The sequence below is a fragment of the Schistocerca cancellata genome, chromosome 6 (assembly GCF_023864275.1).
Source record: "Schistocerca cancellata isolate TAMUIC-IGC-003103 chromosome 6, iqSchCanc2.1, whole genome shotgun sequence".
NCBI lineage: Eukaryota > Metazoa > Arthropoda > Insecta > Orthoptera > Acrididae > Schistocerca > Schistocerca cancellata.
The window spans coordinates 63,106,747-63,128,559 of NC_064631.1; the positions used below are offsets into that span (position 1 = coordinate 63,106,747).

The window sequence follows — 21,813 nt, forward strand, 5'->3', positions numbered from 1 at the left end:
CGATTGAATATTTCAACACGATCGAGCACCTGTTCATAATGCACAACCTGTGGCTGTTATACGACAATAACATGCGTGTAATGGACTGGCCTGCACATAGTCCTGACCTGAATCCTATAGAACACTTCTGGGGTGTTTTGCCAGTCCTCACCGACTGACATCGATACCTCTCCTCAGTGCAGCACTCCCTGAAGAATCCGCTGCCATTCCCCAAGGAACCTTCCACCAACTGATTGAACATATGCCTGTGAGAGTGGAAGCTGTCATCAGCGCTAAGAGTGGGCCAACACCGTATTGACTTCCAGCATCACAGATGGAGGGCGCCACGAACTTGTAAGTCATTTTCAGCTAGGTATCCGGATACTTTTGATCACATAGCGTACGTAGAAAATAAACGTGATTTACGCTAAGATTTAAAAGATTTTTAGAACGACAAATGCAGGAATCTGAAGTCGAAATATCGATTACAAAGTTTGTTGGATAAAAATGGTGCAGAAGTTCAGTACATGAATAGCTTTTGTTCAGTTAATTTATTGGAAAAAATTTCATATCAATGTTGTAATCACAAGTTTTGTGCCATACTAAAATATAATCTGATACACAAAGAAGCCGGCCGCGGTGGCCAAGCGGTTCTAGGCGCTTCAGTCCGGAACCGCGCATGACTGCTACGGTCGCAGGTTCGAATCCTGGCTCGGACATGGATGTGTGTAACGTCCTTAGGTTAGTTAGGTTTAAGTCGTTCTAAGTTCTAGGGGACTGATGACCTCAGATGTTAAGTCCCATAGTGCTTAGAGACATTTGAACCATTTTGATATTCAAAGAAGAACCAAAAGCGGTAAGCTGCTGCTACTGAGGCCCATATGTACATTACCCTAAGGGACGGATAATACAGAGTGTTCAAAAGTAATAAAAAAGCCGAAGGCCAATCGTCCCAAAAGTTTTGTAAATATATTAATATTGTGAACCTGGAACCATATAGTCTTCAGTTTCTTAGCAAAATTCTGTACGGAAGATACGTCTTCTCCAGAGCATGCTTTACACAGTCCAAAAGAGTATGACAAGTTTTATTCAAAAACAACCTCATATTCTCGTTTACCTTTGACTTACAGTTCGCTAGCACACGTAATAACTTAAAAACTTTCGTATCGTTCTGTGAATCCTCCGTCTTCTTACTGGCTTGCACATGCAGTACACTGGACAACAGTTTCCTGATTCGCAGAAGTCAACATTATTGCATCAGGTCAGACATGAAACTAGTCCCATGATATGATGGTCACAAGCTTTTAGAATTTCAATAACCAGTGGTTACCTATCGCATAAGCTACTGTTCCTGCTTGCTGGTTCGGTGCCACAATCGTGGACAGAAATCGTGAAAACTGATCGATTATACTCAAAGCGTACCGATTCTATGCCACTGTCTGTGCAAAGGTTACAAAAATGTTCATACTGTTCATTTGGAGCGGCCACTGCCCACAGGTAACGTTTGCAATGGAGTCTGCCGTAGAATCAGTGCAGCTCGCTGCACGCACTGTATACAGTTTTTTTATACAGGGTGTCCCATTTATCTTGACCACACTAAATAACTGTTTGTCCAGATGCAAATTACAAAATGTTTCAAGCAAATGTTCTTTAGTCGTCAGGGGAACATCAGCATGATTGCCTTCCTTGTAGCTTTGTTTTTTAAGGATATGAACAGCGGTATGACTTTTTTAAATGACACCCTGTATTTTTTATTCAGTAATTCATTCCCTCTCCTAAAGACCTATTCACCATTCATTGAAACACAACGTTATTAGTTACATAACACAACACTGACGAAGACGCTCCAAGCGCTTAGTGCAGGTGCCGGCCGGTATGGCCGAGCGGTTCTAGGCGCTACAGTCTGGAACCGCGAGACCGCTATGGTCGCAGGTTCGAATCCTGACTCGGGCATGGATGTGTGTGTTGTCCTTAGGTTGGTTAGGTTTAAGTAGTTCTAAGTTCTAGGGGAGTTATGACCTCAGCAGTTGAGTCCCATAGTGCTCAGAGCCATTTGAACCATTTTTTTAGTGCAGGTACTCGGGGTAATGAAACATATCCACGTGCTAACGTTGACAGAGGACAAAACGTAAACATAAGTAAAAGGCACACCCGTCATTCCGCCAACCAACGTCAGTTGAAGAGTTGTGTGAGTAGAATGTACACCAACGAAGAGAAGGAAGCGGAACTGTTGACAGAGCGATATCCTGGCGAGAACCCACCTTCCCGACGGATGTTTTCTCGTCTTGTTGCGACGTTTCAGGAAACGGGAAGTTGGGAAGTTTCAATCTACGACAACGCAACCGTCGCAGCACTCACAGACGAAGCTGCCGAAGCTACTGTTCTCGCTTCCGTTGCTATGAATCCACATGTGAGGACACGACAGCTTGAACACGAGATTGGTATTCCTAAAACCAGTGTACTTTGTATTCTTACACGCCACCGGTTCCATCCTTACCACATACACCCACATCAAGAATTGCATGTGAATGATTTCCAGAACCGTGTACAGTTCTGTCAGTGGGCACAACAGCAAATCCTCGCCAACCCGAACTTCTCCAATTTTTTGTTTACCGATAAATGTTCCTTCTCAAGCAAAGACAGGTAAATAGAAGGAACATGCATTATTGGTCCAGCGACAACCCATGACGGATTAGACAGGTGGAACATCAGCGTCAATGGAGAGTTAACGTCTGGTGTGGTATGCTTAATACTACAATTATTGGGCCGTGTTTCCTCAATGGTAGTCTAAACGGCACAGCGTAAGCCAACTTCCTCGGGTGAATTCCTCCTCCTCTTTTGGATGAAGTGCCGCTAAGAACCAGAATGCTTATGTGGAATCAACATGATGGATGTCCAGCACATAATGCCTTGCGTGCACGTCGTGCTCTGAATCGAAGGTATCCTGCCAGGTTGATTGGTCGAGGAGGAACAGTTACTTGGCCTGCGAAGTCTCCTGATTTAAATCCTCTGGACTTTTTCTTTGGGGATGCATTAAAGACGTTGTCTATCGCGATAGTCCAACAATTCCAGAGGACATGCAGGAACGTATAATGCTTGCTTGTAATTCTCCTCAGCAGGCAACACTGGAAGCAGTAAATAATCCTTTCATTCAACGAGTGCACCAGTGTATCGGTGTGCAGGGTCACCACTTTGAGCACCTACTCCTGGGCAATGGTACAGGAGTCAAAGTCAATTTTGTGTTATGTTTTTACTTGGTTTTCATTTGTTTCCTGACAACTCCAGTAAGTGGACGAGTTTGTGATCCGGGGCTCAAAGTCAATGTTGTATTATGTAATTAATAACATTGTGTTTCAGTGAATGGTACACTGTGATACATTTTTGAATAGGTCTTTAGGAGAGGAAATGAATTACCGAATAAAAAATTCATTATTTCTCATAATCCAGGAAGTGAGGGCAGGACCAGTGACCCAAATCCTTTAATCATACTAAGACTAATTCACACTCCAGAATCCATTGAAACTTCAGCCTCTTCTTCAGAAAATTTTGGCAAGAACTTTTTATAATAATTAGCTATCCCCGGCCAAGATTGTAAATCGTCCACTGTTTTAGGTGTCTGGTCTGGATTTCCTGTATGACTTATGCAGGCTGAGGGTTGGTTCACATTCCATCCTGACCGATGATATGGCCTAAATAATGAAGCTCTTTTAGCACAAAATAACACTTTACTAAACTATACGTTAGTCATACCATATGTTATCGACTAAGTACGTCACATAATCATACTATGTGTTTCTGGATGTCCTCAGAGACGACTATAATATCCTTCAGGAACACCAAACATTGTTTTAGTTTCATCCCGTGTAGTATACTTGTCCAACAGGTACTTGAATGTCGCTGGCGCATTCTTTAACCAGAATGGCTTTCGCTGGTACTAAATGTGACCGGATGGAACCATAAACACAGTTTTGGGTCGATCGTTTGATCCTATCTCTATCGAATAGTACTTATTCAGCAAGTCTATGGTCTTAAAGTAACGACATTGTTCCAGGACACCTAGTGTTCTGTGATGTTAAGTGCTGGATGTCTTGGGTCGATACTCTAGGGCTATCTCTGTAGTTTGGTACCCACACCACAAAACTATGATCATAAAGTAACGGAATTGTCCCCAGTTATCTAGTGTTTCTTTGGCGTTATGTACTGGGTATGCCTTTCGTGGCTCTTTTTTTGGTACAATTACTGTCGGTGGTGACCATGGACTGGCACTGTCTTCTATAATTCCACCATGGAGCTGTTGGCCAATAAATTCCTTTATCACTGGTTGTGGATGATGTAGAATTCGATATGGTTTTCTATACAGTGGTGGTTCATTCAAAGTCGATATCATATCCTACATCATCAGTGCCAATGGACCGGGAGTTTTAAACAACCTTGCATGTTCTTCTGATAACGTTTCCGTCTTCTCCCCATCATGTCCTTCCACAGGCGACACCTTTTACTGCAGTGTAGATAAGTCAATAGACTAGCATCAACTATTCTTTCCTGAAGTCTCTATCCAATTCTCCCTCGTCCAAAACTTGCAGGTTACTTACCAGTATATGTCATAATTCCACTCCTACTCATTCTAAATTACCCATGCTGGTGGGTACTACTCAAGAATTGTCAGCGTTTCGTATCTAGGGTAAAATGTGGCCGATAAAATGCTGTGATTTATCTAGTTCATTTGACATCAAGGGTTCAACCACACATCCAGTATTAAGTGTTATGTCTCCTCCTATGTCCACTCACACTATCTTTCCTGCACATCTCTATATTATATCACACAATAGACCTTGAATGCAATATAGCTATACTCCCCTGCACATAGGGTGTGTCTTGAATCTGTTGGGTCGTTACAGTAGTAGAACTGAGAGAAAACAACGGCTCCATTATGCCCTGTTGAACATCGACTTAGGAGTGATGTTCATTCAGAAAACCTAATCAGAGTGTATCAAAGCTTAAGTCTACGCTAGGGCAACATCCGCTAAGCCCTGGAAGCCCTCTCCATACTCAGAATCTCAAAACTGCTGAAGCAAGCATGTGAATAATATCCCCGTACACACCATTCAAATTGCACTGAGGAGGGTTCAAATTCCTTACATTAAGTATGCCCTAACTGGCAAAAAATACCTGTGACCCCATATCCAGCAAAAATTTGTACAATCCTCCTATAAAGCCAGTTAATCACAGTTTGCCACTTCTTCCACATGCAGATGCCTCGCGTTAAAATGGTTCAAATGGCTCTGAGCACTATGGGACTCAACATCTTAGGTCATAAGTTCCCTAGAACTTAGAACTACTTAAACCTAACTAACCTAAGGACATCACACACACCCATGCCCAAGGCAGGATTCGAACCTGCGACCGTAGCAGTCCCGCGGTTCCGGGCTGCAGCGCCAGAACCGCTAGACCACCGCAGCCGGCGCCTCGCGTTAAAATTTTCTGGGAATACCACTCAGTGGCTGCAACATTCCGTCTTTCATAAGCACCATAAATCACGTTCACAGTGTACAACCTATTTACATTTATAACATTGCGACTTTCTATAATCATGCTGAATGTGGCCCAGTTGACCAAATTTTAACAGATGGTCTCAGTATTAGAATCCATTTTCCTCTCCCTTGGCTTCGTCACTGCATCAATCTCTCGTGATGCTGCTGAAGGCATTACAGCCTCGCGTACCAATAGAATTCCATATGTCCTTTAGACGACATCTCAGAAGGCTAACCTCTCAAAGACGTATCTGGTGCTATTAGTTGCGCCTTCTGTAAAACAGCCTTATTGTATATGCGTCATTTCGATGTTACCTGAAGATGACCTAAGAAGCCAAAAGCTGGTTTTTGACCAAATAAATATGTCCCAGAACATTCCTTTTTCATACTGAAAGTGTTATATTTAAGATACACGGAAATAATGGATACTTGTAATGCTATTCTTTCCATATCCTTTATCGTTCCTCTCAAGTAAGAAATGTCTGCTTGTGCTCCACCGGCTCTTCCGGCTGTTCACAGCGTATAACATTCCCGTTCATCAACGTCATTTCAGCAGCTCCTGACACTCTCTTTGTTCAACTGGAAGAATAAAATTATTGATTTTCTCAAATTATTTGAGTGAGAAATATTTACTCTTGGTATAATTGTCCACACTGGTAATAAACAAATCAACACTTAAACATGTTTTCCATTTTACAATCATCAACGTATCTGAGACGTGCTGCAGCTCGCGTTGGTGCTATTTGTGTGTTTCCGACCTCTGTTGGAGGCCAAACGGTATCGTTTAGTTGGCACGGTTGCGGTTGTTTGTCGTCTTCTCGTGTTGACTGGCACCACTCGGATTCGCAAGCGTTGTCTCTCCGCTAGTGGCAGCAGCGGCGGTTGTCGATATGTAGTAACTGTTGCCCTATCTTTGGGGCGCCGTCGTTGTTTTTCCGGGTCGTGTGAGTGGGCCAGTTCGATTGGGGACTGAGGAGGAGCCAGATCCGCACAGTGCCAGAACACGCCGGGACTGCTGGCGACACCCATGGGTCTCACGGGAGGGTGTACGACCTCGTCGTAAACCGGATCAAGCAAGCTTTAAGATGAGTGCATTTCAATCCAAGTAGAGAAACCTCCACCATTGTGATATCTCTCGGTTCTCCAGTGATTGTGGTTCGTGTTGCTGCTCGTAGTGTCGCCGAGGCGAAGAGCAGCGAGTGGAGTGCTTGGGGAAGGCGGACCTGATTGGCTTTCCCCAACTTCTAATTATTATTTACTGCGTTCAACTTGTTACAATTTGTGAAGTTCAACCAGCGGTAATTTTTCTTGCCTGGTGGCCGCTGACGACCTAGTTCCCTGCCCTAGGGGTTAGTGTCTGTAACGGCACTGTACGTTTCCTCGCCTTGCCGCTGCTGTCCCGTAAGGCGTGTAGTTTTGACAGCTTTCTTGCTTGTAGGTCGGTTGGAGATTCTTCTACTCTGGTGGTAGTGGTTCCTTTCTCGTTCTGGGCGCTCTAACACAGTATTCTGGGGAAGTAATGCAGACCGCCGGTTCCAGCTTTGGCGTATTGTTCCATCGTTGCATTTGGTTTATCGGACGTCAGGTAGCTTCAGCAAGATTATCATTAGTCATTCGTTAGACTGCCACTACTCTGAGTTACCATCTTGTGAAGTGAATGCGACTCTTGGCTGCCTATCTCATCGCTCGCGAAGGTGTTTGTTGCCACACCTTCTCAGAGGTCGATTCCTGGACCACCGTCTGTCGTCCCTTGGTTCTTGTAAGACATGTGTGTTCTAAAAGGAGGTCTGATGCCCAGTAGCTCAGTGTAACGCTCCTTCAGTCCACGCCTTCTTCGGGTATAATCTGCCCCAGTACCCTTTAAGGAACTTATGTACTGGTCCTTGTGTTTTATTGTTGTATTATTTATTACAATATCTTGTAATGCCTGCATTAAAGGTTATATATGTCTAGTTAATAGTTCTGGTCGCCCTCTGGAATAAATCTAGCAGTGTAGTGTGCAGTGAATGTTAAGGGTTGTGTTACAAAGTTTACTATCACCTTATTTCACCAGTTTCGTGATCATTTGCTTTTTTTTAAATTAACCTTGGCTATTGTATTTTCTGTGTTACAGGAGGTTTCTAATTTTTTTATATTATTACCATTACTGGCGTGTAAGGCCTTCAGCCGTGATTGTGGTCGCTTGCAGTATGCCTTAAAACCTTATTTACTGCCATACCTGGCGCCTGATGCCTTCTGCTGCGTTGTGGCGACTTACCCTTAATATTTCAATACCTGTAAATTGCAGCGAGTTCTTAAACAATTCTTAATTTATTGTCATTTTTGGAGTGTAAGGCCCTCAGCCGTGATTGTGGTCGCTTGCCTTAAAATTCTAATTTTTTTTTAATCTTTAAAAGTTTTCACGTAAAGAAATTCGGAAGCGTTACTTTTCAGCACACCCTCGTCAATTTAAGAGTGTGTAACTGATGATATGAGTAATGTAAAGACCAATATGTCAATTTTTATACATTTAAGCCACAGGGCTTTTTTAGTCACCTGTAAATCGGCAGCATGCAGCCATACAGAGAAACAAATAATGTATTTTTTGCTAGTCAAACGAAGCGCTCTACACTTTTCTGATAGAAAATATGCCAATTGTGCTACGTTAATATCGCCAGATCGATTAAGATACACTCCTGGAAATTGAAATAAGAACACCGTGAATTCATTGTCCCAGGAAGGGGAAACTTTATTGACACATTCCTGGGGTCAGATACATCACATGATCACACTGACAGAACCACAGGCACATAGACACAGGCAACAGAGCATGCACAATGTCGGCACTAGCACAGTGTATATCCACCTTTCGCAGCAATGCAGGCTGCTATTCTCCCATGGAGACGATCGTAGAGATGCTGGATGTAGTCCTGTGGAACGGCTTGCCATGCCATTTCCACCTGGCGCCTCAGTTGGACCAGCGTTCGTGCTGGACGTGCAGACCGCGTGAGACGACGCTTCATCCAGTCCCAAACATGCTCAATGGGGGACAGATCCGGAGATCTTGCTGGCCAGGGTAGTTCACTTACTCCTTCTATAGCACGTTGGTTGGCACGGGATACATGCGGACGTGCATTGTCCTGTTGGAACAGCAAGTTCCCTTGCCGGTCTAGGAATGGTAGAACGATGGGTTCGATGACGGTTTGGATGTACCGTGCACTATTCAGTGTCCCCTCGACGATCACCAGTGGTGTACGGCCAGTGTAGGAGATCGCTCCCCACACCATGATGCCGGGTATTGGCCCTGTGTGCCTCGGTCGTATGCAGTCCTGATTGTGGCGCTCACCTGCACGGCGCCAAACACGCATACGACCATCATTGTCACCAAGGCAGAAGCGACTCTCATCGCTGAAGACGACACGTCTCCATTTGTCCCTCCATTCACGCCTGTCGCGACACCACTGGAGGCGGGCTGCACGATGTTGGGGCGTGAGCGGAAGACGGCCTAACGGTGTGCGGGACCGTAGCCCAGCTTCATGGAGACGGTTGCGAATGGTCCTCGCTGATACCCCAGGAGCAACAGTGTCCCTAATTTGCTGGGAAGTGGCGGTGCGGTCCCCTACGGCACTGCGTAGGATCCTACGGTCTTGGCGTGCATCCGTGCGTCGCTGCGGTCCGGTCCCAGGTCGACGGGCACGTGAACCTTCCGCCGACCACTGGCGACAACATCGATGTACTGTGGAGGCCTCACGCCCCACGTGTTGAGCAATTCGGCGGTCGTCCACCCGGCCTCCCGCATGCCCACTGTACGCCCTCGCTCAAAGTCCGTCAACTGCACATACGGTTCACGTCCACGCTGTCGCGGCATGCTACCAGTGTTAAAGACTGCGATGGAGCTCCGTATGTCACGGCAAACTGGCTGACACTGACGGCGGCGGTGCACAAATGCTGCGCAGCTAGCGCCATTCGACGGCCAACACCGCGGTTCCTGGTGTGTCCGCTGTGCCGTGCGTGTGATCATTGCTTGTACAGCCCTCTCGCAGTGTCCGGAGCAAGTATGGTGGGTCTGACACACCGGTGTCAATGTGTTCTTGTTTCCATTTCCAGGAGTTATGATTCGCTCCTCTTTATCCGCCTACTACATCTTCTCCTTCACTGTAGATCATCCGAACGTGAGAGTGTTCATAACGCACGCCGGAATGCTGGGTCTGCTGGAGGCCGTCAACGCGAGCGTGCCCATGCTCGCCATCCCCTTCTTTGGCGACCAGCCGTCCAACGCAGCCACGGTGGTCGCGGCGGGCAACGCGCTGCAGCTGTCGTACGGAGACCTCGACTACCAAACGTTTCGAGACACACTCGGCGAGCTGCTAAACAACGAGAGGTGAGCAAACTCCTCGACTCGGATGAATATTCAGAAGAAAGCTGAGTGTCGGGTGGCTATAATTAAAGGGCAGCTACTAACCGGACTCCAGTGTGGTCTGTTATCATCGTACACCAAATAAACTCAGTAGGTACGCTAATGCGGAACCGAGTTACACTGGAAAACAAATTACACTACTGGCCATTAAAATTGCTACACCAAGAAGAAATGCAGATGATAAACGGGTATTCATTGGACAAATATATTATACTAGAACTGACATGTCATTACATTTTCACGTAATTTGGGTGCATACATCCTGAGAAATCAGTACCCGGAACAACCATCTCTGGCCGTAATAACGGCCTTGATACGGATGGTCACTGAGTCAAACAGAGCTTGCATGGTGTGTACAGGTACAGCTGCCCATGCAGCTCCAACACGATACCACAGTTCATCAAGAGTAGTGACTGGCGTATTGTGACGAGCCAGTTGCTCGGCCACCATTGACCAGACGTTTTCAATTGGTGAGAGATCTGGAAAATGTGCTGGCCAGGGCAGCAGTCGAACATTTTCTGTATCGAGAAAGGCCCGTACAGAACCTGCAACATGCGGTCGTGCATTATCCTGCTGGTAGGTAGGGTTTCGCAGGGATCGAATGAAGGGTAGAGCCACGGGTCGTAACACATCTGAAATCTAACGCCTACTGTTCAAAGTGCCGTCAATGCGAACAAGAGGTGACCGAGACGTGTGACCAATGGCACCCCATGCCATCACGCCGGGTGGTATGCCAGTATGGCGATGACGAATACACGCTTCCAATGTCTGTTCACCGCGATGTCGCCAAACACTGATGGGACCATCATGATGCTGTAAACAGAACCTGCATTCATCCGAAAAAATGAGTTTTGCCATTCGTGCACCAAGGTTCGTCGTTGAGTACACCATCGCAGGTGCTCCTGTCTGTGATGCAGCGTCAATGGTAACCGCAGCCATGGTCTCCCAGCTGATAGTCCAAGATGCTGCAAACGTCGTCGACCTGTTCGTGCAGATGGTTGTTGTCTTGCAAACGTCCCCATCTGTTGACTCAGGGATCGAGACGTGGCTGCACGATCCGTTACAGCCATGCGAATAAGGTGCTTGTCATCTCGACTGCTAGTGATACGAGGCCGTTGGGACCCAGCACGGCGTTCCGTATTACTCTCCTGAACCCACCGATTCCATATTCTGCTGACAGTCATTGGATATCGACCAACGCGAGCAGCAATGTCGGGATACGATAAACCGCAATCGAGATAGGCTACAATCCGACCTTTATCAAAGTCGGAAACGCGATGGTACGCATTTCTCCTCCTTACACGAGGCATCACAACAACGTTTCACCAGGCAACGCCGGTCAACTGCTGTTTTTGTATGAGAAGTCGGTTGGAAACTTTCCTCCTGTCAGCTCGTTGTAGTTGTCGCCACCGGCGCTTTCTTGTGTGAATGCTCTGAAAAGCTAATCGTTTGCATGTCACAGCATCTTCTTCCTGTCGGTTAATTTTCGCATCTGTAGCACGTCATCTTCGTGGTGTAGCAGTTTCAACGTGCCAGTAGCGTAATTTCAATTTTGGCTACCACGTGCGAATCTGGCTCTGTACGGTATGACATCTACGCTCTCATTTGACGTGAGTAAACAGTGTCGCTGCCGAGGTGACCGTGCGCTGTTAATATTGTTTTATATGAACGGCAGCAATTACGGTGCTGCATTGAAAAGTATCGCTGACTCAAACCCCTGAGGAGAGGCCAGTGTCATCAAATGGTTTAAAGAAGATGATAATGAAATTCTAAAACACGTGTGCGGCACCTGGAAGAGAAGTCGTCCTATCGCCGTGGAAGTTATTGAGCAGGTTGCTGCCGCTGTTACTGACCGTGCAGCACGTGCCCCGGCTAGTGCTAGCCCTTATACACTGACACAAGAATTGTCCATCCCGTGGTCAACAGTATGGAAAGTTTTCTGATCTGCTTACACTGATATCCGTACAAGATCCAGACTGTGCAGCAGCAGAAACCTTACGATCCCCAGCAACGTTCTGAATTTGCTCTTCGGTTTCTGGTATTACATGTGGCCGGGCAGTATCCTACGGAGTGACGAGCACGCTTTACACTACAGGGAGAAATGAGTACAAAGAGCCGCGCGGGATTAGCCGAGCGGTCTCAGGCGCTGCAGTCATGGACCATGCGGCTGGTCCCAGCGGAGGTTCGAGTCCTCCCTCGGGCATGGGTGTGTGTGTTTGTCCTTAGGATAATTTAGGTCAAGTAGTGTGTAAGCTTAGGGACTGATGACCTTAGCAGTTAAGTCCCATAAGATTTCACACACATTTGAACATTTTTTGAGTACAAAGTGTTGTCTAGACAAGACAGTCTAGACACAAGGCGAGGAAGCCGAAAGGGCACGCAACGGAGGTGCGCCCAGTTGTTTGTACGTGGCGTGATTGAGTAGTGAAACCGCAGCTCCGGTATCGAGCAGGAACGGGATCATGTTGCCATTCAGGTGGCTTACAAAACACTCGTTCGACCTATACTTGAGTATTGCTCATCAGTGTGGGATCCGTACCAGATCGGGTTGACGGAGGAGATAGAGAAGATCCAAAGAAGAGCGGCGCGTTTCGTCACAGGGTTATTTGGTAACCGTGATAGCGTTACGGAGATGTTTAACAAACTCAAGTGGCAGACTCTGCAAGAGAGGCGCTCTGCATCGCGGTGTAGCTTGCTCGCCAGGTTTCGAGAGGGTGTGTTTCTGGATGAGGTATCGAATATATTGCTTCCCCCTACTTATACCTCCCGAGGAGATCACGAATGTAAAATTAGAGAGATTAGAGCGCGCACAGAGGCTTTCAGACAGTCGTTCTTCCCGCGAACCATACGCGATTGGAACAGGAAAGGGAGATAATGACAGTGGCACGTAAAGTGCCCTCCGCCACACACCGTTGGGTGGCTTGCGGAGTATAAATGTAGATGTAGATGTAATTTCCAAGTCTACAAAAAGTTTATTGTCCTGCTGACGACAAGAGCGACTGTCTCGTGCAACGTGAACTGTTTCTGGGACACAAGCACTGGCGACTTGACGGGATTTCCGTCGACGTCGACGCACACTTTTTGTGGGACGAACACAGTCACTGTTAGAGAGAGGAGCACTGGACGGTGTGGAATTAACTACATGAATGTCCATGGGCGAAGGTTCACGAGCCTGAGTGTCCGTGGTTCGATTCAGGCGCGAAGCAAAGGGCCTGGAATGGTTGTGAGTGTCCGATCTAAGCTTTTTCTGGCAAACACTTTGAACATGTCCTTTTTTATTACAGAAAAAGCAAATAGCTTGGCGTGACGGGCAATTCTCACGCGAATGTCTAGTTGCAGCCCGCGGGCATGATTTCAGCACTGCATTTGCTTGCTTGCGCGGGACACGTGGCTGTGCTGACGTGCGCGAGGGCTGTTTACAGCTCCGTGCAGCTCGCCCGGCGGGCCGGTTAATGTGACACACAGCTGGCGAAGTTTCAAATGATTCCTGAGCAAAGTCAAGTGTGTCTTGCCGATCCAATATGTCTATCACTTGTTGAAGGGAGGGATTGACTAGTTTCAAAATCTGTTCCCGTATTCGAACATCAGAAACGTTCTGTGCAATTGCATCACGCACCATAGTATCTGAATAAGGGAGTCCACATTCGCACTCAAAAGCACAAAGGCCTTGCAAAGTTGCAACCCACTCCCTATTAGTCTGACCGGCCGTATGTATTGTACGAAAGAACGTATACCTTTTTGCAACGACATTGACTGTTTCTTTGAAATATGCATCCAATGCCGACAAAATTTCCTCGTAGGGCAGAGTTGCTACGTCGCGTCGGGGATACAATTTCACTATCACGCAGTAGGTGGACACACCTACACACGAAAGCAAAAACGACTGCCGCTCATTACCTTGAATTCTGTAGGCGGCGAGATGGAATCCAAATTGGCGGGACCACTCCGTCCATGTTTCCTCGTCTGGCTGAAAATTACGGAATGTTGGTGCAACTGCGTGTTGTGGCTGCGGTAGCGGTGAAGCGGCAGCGGCCGCATCGTTTGGCAGTGCACGTTGACCTTGGACGAGCTGTCCAAGGGCATCCAATGAGGCCTGCGTCTGCTGATTCTGCAAGCGATAAAATTCGGACAGTACATCTGGAGAATGTGGCGAAGCCATGACACAAGTAAATTAGGGCAAAGCAAGTAGAAAGAACAAGATCCTTTTTGATCCGCGTGGCCAAGTATGTTGTGTCTAGACAAGACAGTCTAGACACAAGGCGAGGAAGCCGAAAGGGCACGCAATGGAGGTGTGCCCAGTTGTACGGACGACATTGCTAGCGACTACACTGACGAAGCCTTTCTCTCATTCGCCGAGAGACAGTTAGAATAGCCTTCAGCTAAGTCCATGGCTACGACCTAGCAAGGCGCCATTAACCATTTCAAGAGCGAGTCTCACTTGTATCATCAAGAATGCTGTATACAAATGATGGATTAAAGTTAAGTATTCCAGCAGCTACTTACTTTTCTTTATAGCATTCATTACGTATCCTGTTTCAGACTTAAGCAAGCCTGCGTGAATTAAACGCGTGCCTTTCGGTTACCCGTCACTGTGAACTGGCTGTCTTGTCAGTCCACAACACAAAGAAATGCTGAATTTGGGTAATGTTAACCCGCGTGTTGCGCACATAGAGCCATTGCTCTTGCCAGATGCTACTGAGTGGTCTCGATTTACGAGCACCTTCATTCCCAGTCCGTTCTTCTTCGAACAGAATACACCCAGACGCCTTGTCATGTGTACAATGAGGGCTGCACGTTATCGAGACCTCCTTGAACCGTCTCAGATTCCTGGTTTGGATGAGCGCAGCTGTGTGGAAACCTCCCTTCTGGTGCAAGAAGGGGCAACACCTCGTGTCGCTCGCCTAGTGAAAGATCTGCCTAATGCAACCTTTCACGAACGTGTCGTCTCCGGAGTTTTTCCAAATGCATGTGAGTTTTCGCCCTGGGGATGGGGATAACTAAAAGAACTCGTTTACCAGGGACACGTTCAGTCTCTACCTAATGTGAAGGCCAGTGTACTGGAACACGTGGTTCAGATTCGACCGGAATTGCTGCGGTAACTCCTGATAGCGTCGTTTTACGGATGCAGCATCTACGCCACCTATCCGATGTTCAAACTGTGTAAGCGGCGGTTAATAATAAAATGAACATTATGCCTTTCTCCAGTGTTTGACCTTTTCTGCCCATGTGTCATGTCGGATCAGTTACATATGGAAACATTTCTATATTGCTCCATTAAGTTTCGGGTGTGCAACCGCAAGAATTCTCCTCATTCTTCTTCTAATATTTCGGCTGTATAACGTTCACCCATCTACAGAGTGAGCCGCAAGACTGCCGCTCCAGTTTTTTTTTTTTTTTTTTCTTTATTGATTTTCAATTCCCCCCGAAGGGGGCGGGCTGGCAGCAGCTTAGTACGCTGCTCTACAGCCTACAGACTTTGTTTCTAAAAACGGAAGAAGAAAAGAAATAAGAAAAACAGGCAATAAAACGGTGACTTAAAGTGTAAAACGGCGGAAAAATGCGGAAAGTCTGCTCCAGTGCTCGCTTCGTTCCTTTATACTCGTGTACCGCGCAACTGCGCATGCGGCCACAGATGCAAATGCGCCAGAGACGTTGGTCAGCGGCAGAGACGACACAATGCGCGAGTTACATCTATGACTCCGCAGTCGATCTCTGTTGGCATGTCGATATATCATTGTGAGCTGCTCTGTGACGACGTCTTTGTAAGTTTATTACAGCAAGTGCCGGATTCCATGATTTATCAAGTTTGAAACTGTTGTGGCGTATCAAGACAGCCACGCCACTCGGAAGTAGCCGAAATGCACGCGTTACACACGCTGGCTGGCGTGAGGTCTGAAACAGGGTACGTAATGAATGCTATAAAGAAAAGTACGTAGCTTCTTTAATACTTAACTTTAATCCATCATTTGTATACAGCATTCTTGATGATACAAGTGAGACTCTCTCTAGATATGGTTAATGGCGCCTTGCTAGGTCGTAGCCATGGACTTAGCTGAAGGCTCTTCTAACTATCTCTCGGCAAATGAGAGAAAGGCTTCGTCAGTGTAGTCGTTTAGCAAAGTCGTCGTACAACTGGGACGAGTGCTAGTCCGTCTCTCTAGACCTGCCGTGTGGTGACGCTCGGTCTGCGATCACTGACAGTGGCGACACGCGGGTCCGACATGTACTAATGGACCGCGGCCAATTTAAAGCTACCACCTAGCAAGTGTGGTGCCTGGCGGTGACACCACATTCCTCCCCCGCAAATCGGCGAACGGTCGTGTTATCAGGCTTCCGCCCGCCGTGGGGAGGGCCCCATATTGACGTATGCGATGAGGTGGGGAGCCTAACAACAGGCGAGGCTGTGCCACCCGCACCCGGCCATTCGGTCCGAGGGGAGCTAGGAAACGCTTAAAAACCCAGTCCAGGGTGCACGTCAACATGCGGTGTATGCGCCCGTAATGAGACAGGAGGGGCCGAAGGGTCGACCTCCATTGCGTCGGGGTATCCGACGCGCGATAACGCCATGTGGTCCGGAGCGGGCAAGAGTTCCATGGCGGAGGACAGCTGGTCACGGGAAGCGATCGGCGGCGCGGGACCCAGGGAGGCGCTTGGCGGCTGCAGCGAAGCGTCCACTGCGGGCGGCGCCGGCGGGAGAACAGGCGGCGGCGGCGGCGGCGGCGGCGGCGCGTCGCCATGGGGCAAAATGGAAGGCATCGTCGGTAACACCTGGGGATGAGGCGAGCCAGGGGATGGGTCCCCAGGGCGCTGACCGGACGGCACCGCCGCTGAAAGCAGACGGAGAGCGGCAGATCCCGTGCGACGACAGAGGCGCAGCTGATTGAGATGCCGACGCACCTCACCAGAGGCCCCCAATACCAGATACATCGCGCGGCCGAGGCAGCGAAGAATGCGCCCTGCGAGCCAACGCCGTGAACCGCAATAGTTGCGATAGAATACAACGTCGCCTGGAGCAAAAGCAGGAGTCTGCCGCTGCACAGGAACCTGATGCGGCGGATGCAGCAAAGACATCAAGGTTCGATGAGGACGACCGTGGAGCAACTCAACCGGCGAGCGACCATCTCGGGGCTGAGAGCGATACGAGGACAAAAAGAGCAACAACGCGTCCTCCCGAGAATGCGAGTCTTTCAACTTCAACATCTGTGACTTTGTAGTCCGGACCAATCGTTCAGCGGCACCGTTTGACTGAGGCGAAAACGGCGCGGATGTCAGATGTTGAATACCATTGGCCTTGCAGAATGACTGAAATTCTGCGGACATGAATTGTGGGCCATTGTCGGAAATAATAGTCTGTGGAAGACCTTCAATGCAAAAGATAGCAGACAACGCTTGGATGGTGGCAGAAGACGTCGTGGAAGACATCCGGACAACAAAAGGAAAATTACTGAACGAATCGACAACAACCAACCATCGAGCATTCCAGAATGGACCAGCAAAATCGATGTGTAAGCGTTGCCAAGGGGAAGTGGCTTTCGGCCATGCAAAGAATTTCCGCAGCGGTGCGGATTGTTGTTCGGCGCACGCCATGCAAGAAGAGCACATGTTCGTAATCACAGCATGATTCCGAACCAAGTACAGTGCTGACGAGCAAGTTGTTTCGTACGCACTATACCCCAATGTCCTTGGTGGAGAAGCTTTAAGACAGAGGACTGTAACGAACGTGGGACCACTACTCTGGACTGATCATTATCGGAACGCAACAACAAAACACCACGTCGTACAAAAAGTCTCTCCCTGTGAGAAAAAAATCGGCGAACCAACGGATCCTCGATCCGTGACTTTGACAAGGGCCATTGCGTAGCAACGAAACGCAAAACGGGAGCAAGGACAGGGTCAGCTGCTGTGGCTGTAGCTACACGACGAAAATCAATCGGAAACGATTCGACCACGTCATCAGTTTCCGCATCAATGAACATGCAAGCAAGTTCGGAAGAATGGAATGCTCTATCCTCAGCAACAGGCAAACGGGACAACGCATCGGCGTTTCAGTGCTTAGCAGTGGACCGATACAAGATATCGTAGCGGTACTGCGAGAGGAAAATAGACCAGCGAATGAATTTCTGCGCTGTACGTGGAGGTACAGGCTTGTTTGGATGAAAAAGCGACGTCAAAGGTTTGTGGTCTGTGATGATGGTAAAGGGACGACCATACAAGAAATCATGAAATTTTGTAACACGAAACACGAGAGCCAAAGCTTCTTTCTCTATCTGGGAATAATTTCTTTGCGCAGACGACAGCAATTTGGACGCAAAGGCAATAGGGCGATCATGCGAGCCATCTTTGTGCGCAAGCACAGCACCGATCCCGAAATCCGATGCATCTACCATCAACAAAAGGGGTTTCTGGGGATCGAATGGCGTAAGGCAAGTATTTGAAAGCAACGCTGATTTCAACTGGCGAAAGGCGCGTTCGCATTCCGTCGACCAGACGAACGGAACACCTTTACGGCGTAAGCGATGAAGCGGAGCTGAAATGGAAGAAGCGCGTGGCACAAATTTATGGTAATAGTTAATTTTTCCCAACACACTCTGTAGCTGCTTCAAATTCTGCGGCGAAGGCAAGTCCTGTATGGCACGGAGGTGCTCTGGACTCGGATGTATGCCTTGAGCATTGATTACATGTCCCAGATATGGTAAGTCACGAGCAAAAAACACACATTTGTCCTTCCTCAAGCGAAGACCATTTTGTCGTAAGACCTCTAATAATGTTCGTAGATTGAGTAAATGGTCGTCTGCTGTCTTTCCGGAGATCACAATATCGTCCAGATAGTTTGCTGCAGTAGGGACCGACGCACAAACAGTTTGTAAATATTGCTGAAACAATGCAGGGGCGGATGCACACCCGAATGGCAGTCGTTTGAATCTGTACAAACCAAGATGCGTGTTAACCACCAAGACGCGCTGGGATTCGTCGTCCACCGGTATTTGCAAGTACGCATCTGCTAGGTCCAACTTTGAAAAATATGTTCCCAGGCACAGTTTGTCAAAAAGATCTTCCAGGTGGGGCAAAGGAAAAGTAGCAGTCACTAGTTGTGGATTCACTGTTGCCTTGAAGTCCACGCAAACTCTCAATTTTCCAGAAGGTTTTTGCAAAATTACTAAGTATGAGGCCCAGAGAGAAGCCTGCACACGTTCAATGACACCTTGTGATTCTAAATCGTTTAATGTTCTTGCGACCTCATCACGCAATGCGTGGGGAACATTGCGCGCTCTGAAAAATTTCGGTTGCGCGTTAACTTTCAGTTCCAAATGTGCTTCATCGTTCTTAGCGCAACCAAGGCCCGGTGCAAAAATGTCTGCAAATTCCTCACATAGACGAGACACACTGGCGGAAGACACAGTCTGGTTCACTGATAGGACCTGATTTACGATAGACATGTTAAACAACTGAAATAAATCTAAACCAAACAAGTTCACTGCAGAAGAAGAACGAAGGACGTAAAAAGACACAAGTTTTGTTTGTCCCTTGTATGTTGCAAGAAGGCTGCCCTGTCCTAACACAGGGATATTCTGTCCTGAATAACTAGTGAGCTGAACATTTGCGGCACGCAACGGAGGTGCGCCCAGTTGTTTGTACGTGGCGTGATTGAGTAGTGAAACTGCAGCTCCGGTATCGAGCTGGAACGGGATCATGTTGCCATTAATTTCCAAGTCTACAAAAAGTTTATTGTCCTGCAGACGACAAGAGCGACTGTCTTGTGCAACGTGAACTGTTTCTGAGACAGAAGCACTGGCGACATGACGGGATGTCCGTCGACGTCGACGCACACTTTTTGTGGGACGAACACAGTCACTGTTAGAGAGAGGAACACTGGGCGGAGTGGCCTTAACTACATGAATGTCCATGGGCGAAGGTTCACGAGCCTGAGTGTCCTTGGTTGTATTCCGGCGCGAAGCAAGTGCCTGGAATAGTTGTGAGTGTCCGATCTAAGCTTTTTCTGGCAAACACTTTGAACATGTCCTTTCTTATTACAGAAAAAGCAAATAGCTTGGCGTGATGGGCAATTCTCACGCGAATGTCTAGTTGCACACCGTGGGCATGATTTCAGCACTGCATTTGCTTGCTTGCGCGGGACACGTGGCTGCGCTGACATGCGCGAGGGCAGTTTACAGTTCCGTGCAGCTCGCCCGGCGGGCCGGTTAATGTGACACACAGCTGGCGAAGTTTCAAATGAGTCCTGAGCAAAGTCAAGTGTGTCTTGCCGATCCAATATGTCTATCACTTGTTGAAGGGAGGGATTGACTAGTTTCAAAATCTGTTCCCTTATGCGAACATCAGAAACGTTCTGTGCAATTGCATCACGCACCATAGTATCTGAATAAGGGAGTCCACCTTCACACTCAAAAGCACAATCCCTTGTAAGGCCTTGCAATGTTGCAACCCACTCCCTATTAGTTTGACAGGCCATACGTTTTGTACGAAAGAACGTATACCGTTTTGCAACGACATTGACTGTTTCTTTGAAATAGGCATCCAATGCCGACAAAATTTCTTCGTAGGACAGAGTCGCTGCGTCGCGTCGGGGAAACAATTTCACAATCACACGGTACGCCTGCACCCCGACGGATGCTAACAAAAAAGGCTGCCGCGCATTACCTTGAAGTCTGTAGGCGGCGAGATGGAATCCAAATTGGCGTGACCACTCCGTCCAGCTTTCTACATCCGGGGCAAATGGCCGGAACGAGGTTGCAACAGCATATTGTGGCTGCGGTAGCGGTGAAGCGGCGGCCGCCGCATCGTTTTGCATTGCTCGGTGACCCTGAACGAGCTGTCCAAGGGCATCCAATAACGCCTGCGTCTGCTGATTCTGCAAGCGATAAAATTCGGACAGTACATCTGGAGATTGTGGCGAAGCCATGACACAAGCAAATTAATAAAAACTCAATTGGCTCGTCGCCAACTGTTGTGGCGTATCAAGACAGCCACGCCACTCAGAAGTAGCCGAAATGCACGCGTTACACACGCCGGCTGGCGTGAGGTCTGAAACAGGATACGTAATGAATGCTATAAAGAGAAGTACGTAGCTTCTTTAATACTTAACTTTAATCCATCATTTGTATACAGCATTCTTGATGATACAAGTGAGACTCTCTCTAGATATGGTTAATGGCGCCTTGCTAGGTCGTAGCCATGGACTTAGCTGAAGGCTATTCTATCTCTCGGCAAATGAGAGAAAGGCTTCGTCAGTGTAGTCGCTAGCAACGTCGTCGTACAACTGGGGCGAGTGCTAGTCCGTCTTTCAAGACCTGCCGTGTGGTGGCGCTCGGTCTGCGATCACTGACAGTGGCAACACGCGGGTCCGACATGTACTAATGGACCGCGGCCGATTTAAAGCTACCACCTAGCAAGTGTGGTGTCTGGCGGTGACACCGCAGATACCACTATCTGTATTAATTAAATTCGTCGTCAATCGAATTTCAGTTGCCTCCTTCACTATCGAGTCACAAAGAGATGATGTAGTTCCCAAAATTTTGAAGCTGTCATACAACATTCTGTGACCAGTGTCAATACAGTGCGCTTCCACTGCCGACTTGTTAGGTTGTAAAAGTCGTGTGTACCTCCGATGTTCTGTACATCTTTCTTGGACAGTACGAGTTGTTTGTCCCATGTAAGAAAGGCCACATTCACATGGAGTTTTGTAAACTTCAGATTTTCGGAGCAGCAAATCTTCTTTGACGGAGCCCACGAGTGCAGCTGTCTTGGGTGGAGGACGATAAATCACTTTTACTTTGTGTCTGCTGAGAATCCGTGCTATTTTTTTTTTTTGAGAGGCTACCCACATTTGGCAGGAAGGCCATCGATTTAAAGGTTTCGTCTTTTTCTGCTTTGTTTGTGGCCTCTTTCGGT

The 21,813-nt window shown here is 47.7% G+C and overlaps 1 protein-coding gene across 1 annotated transcript in view; it reads left to right on the top strand.

Moving 5' to 3' along the window:
* LOC126088142 (UDP-glycosyltransferase UGT5-like) overlaps positions 1–21,813 on the top strand; it is a 216,973-nt gene that overhangs the window by 178,811 nt on the left and 16,349 nt on the right. Inside the window, exon 6 of the mRNA XM_049906259.1 lies at positions 9,597–9,870. Within this exon, the coding sequence (XP_049762216.1) occupies positions 9,597–9,870 (274 nt within the window). The remainder of the gene's footprint in view (positions 1–9,596; positions 9,871–21,813) is intronic.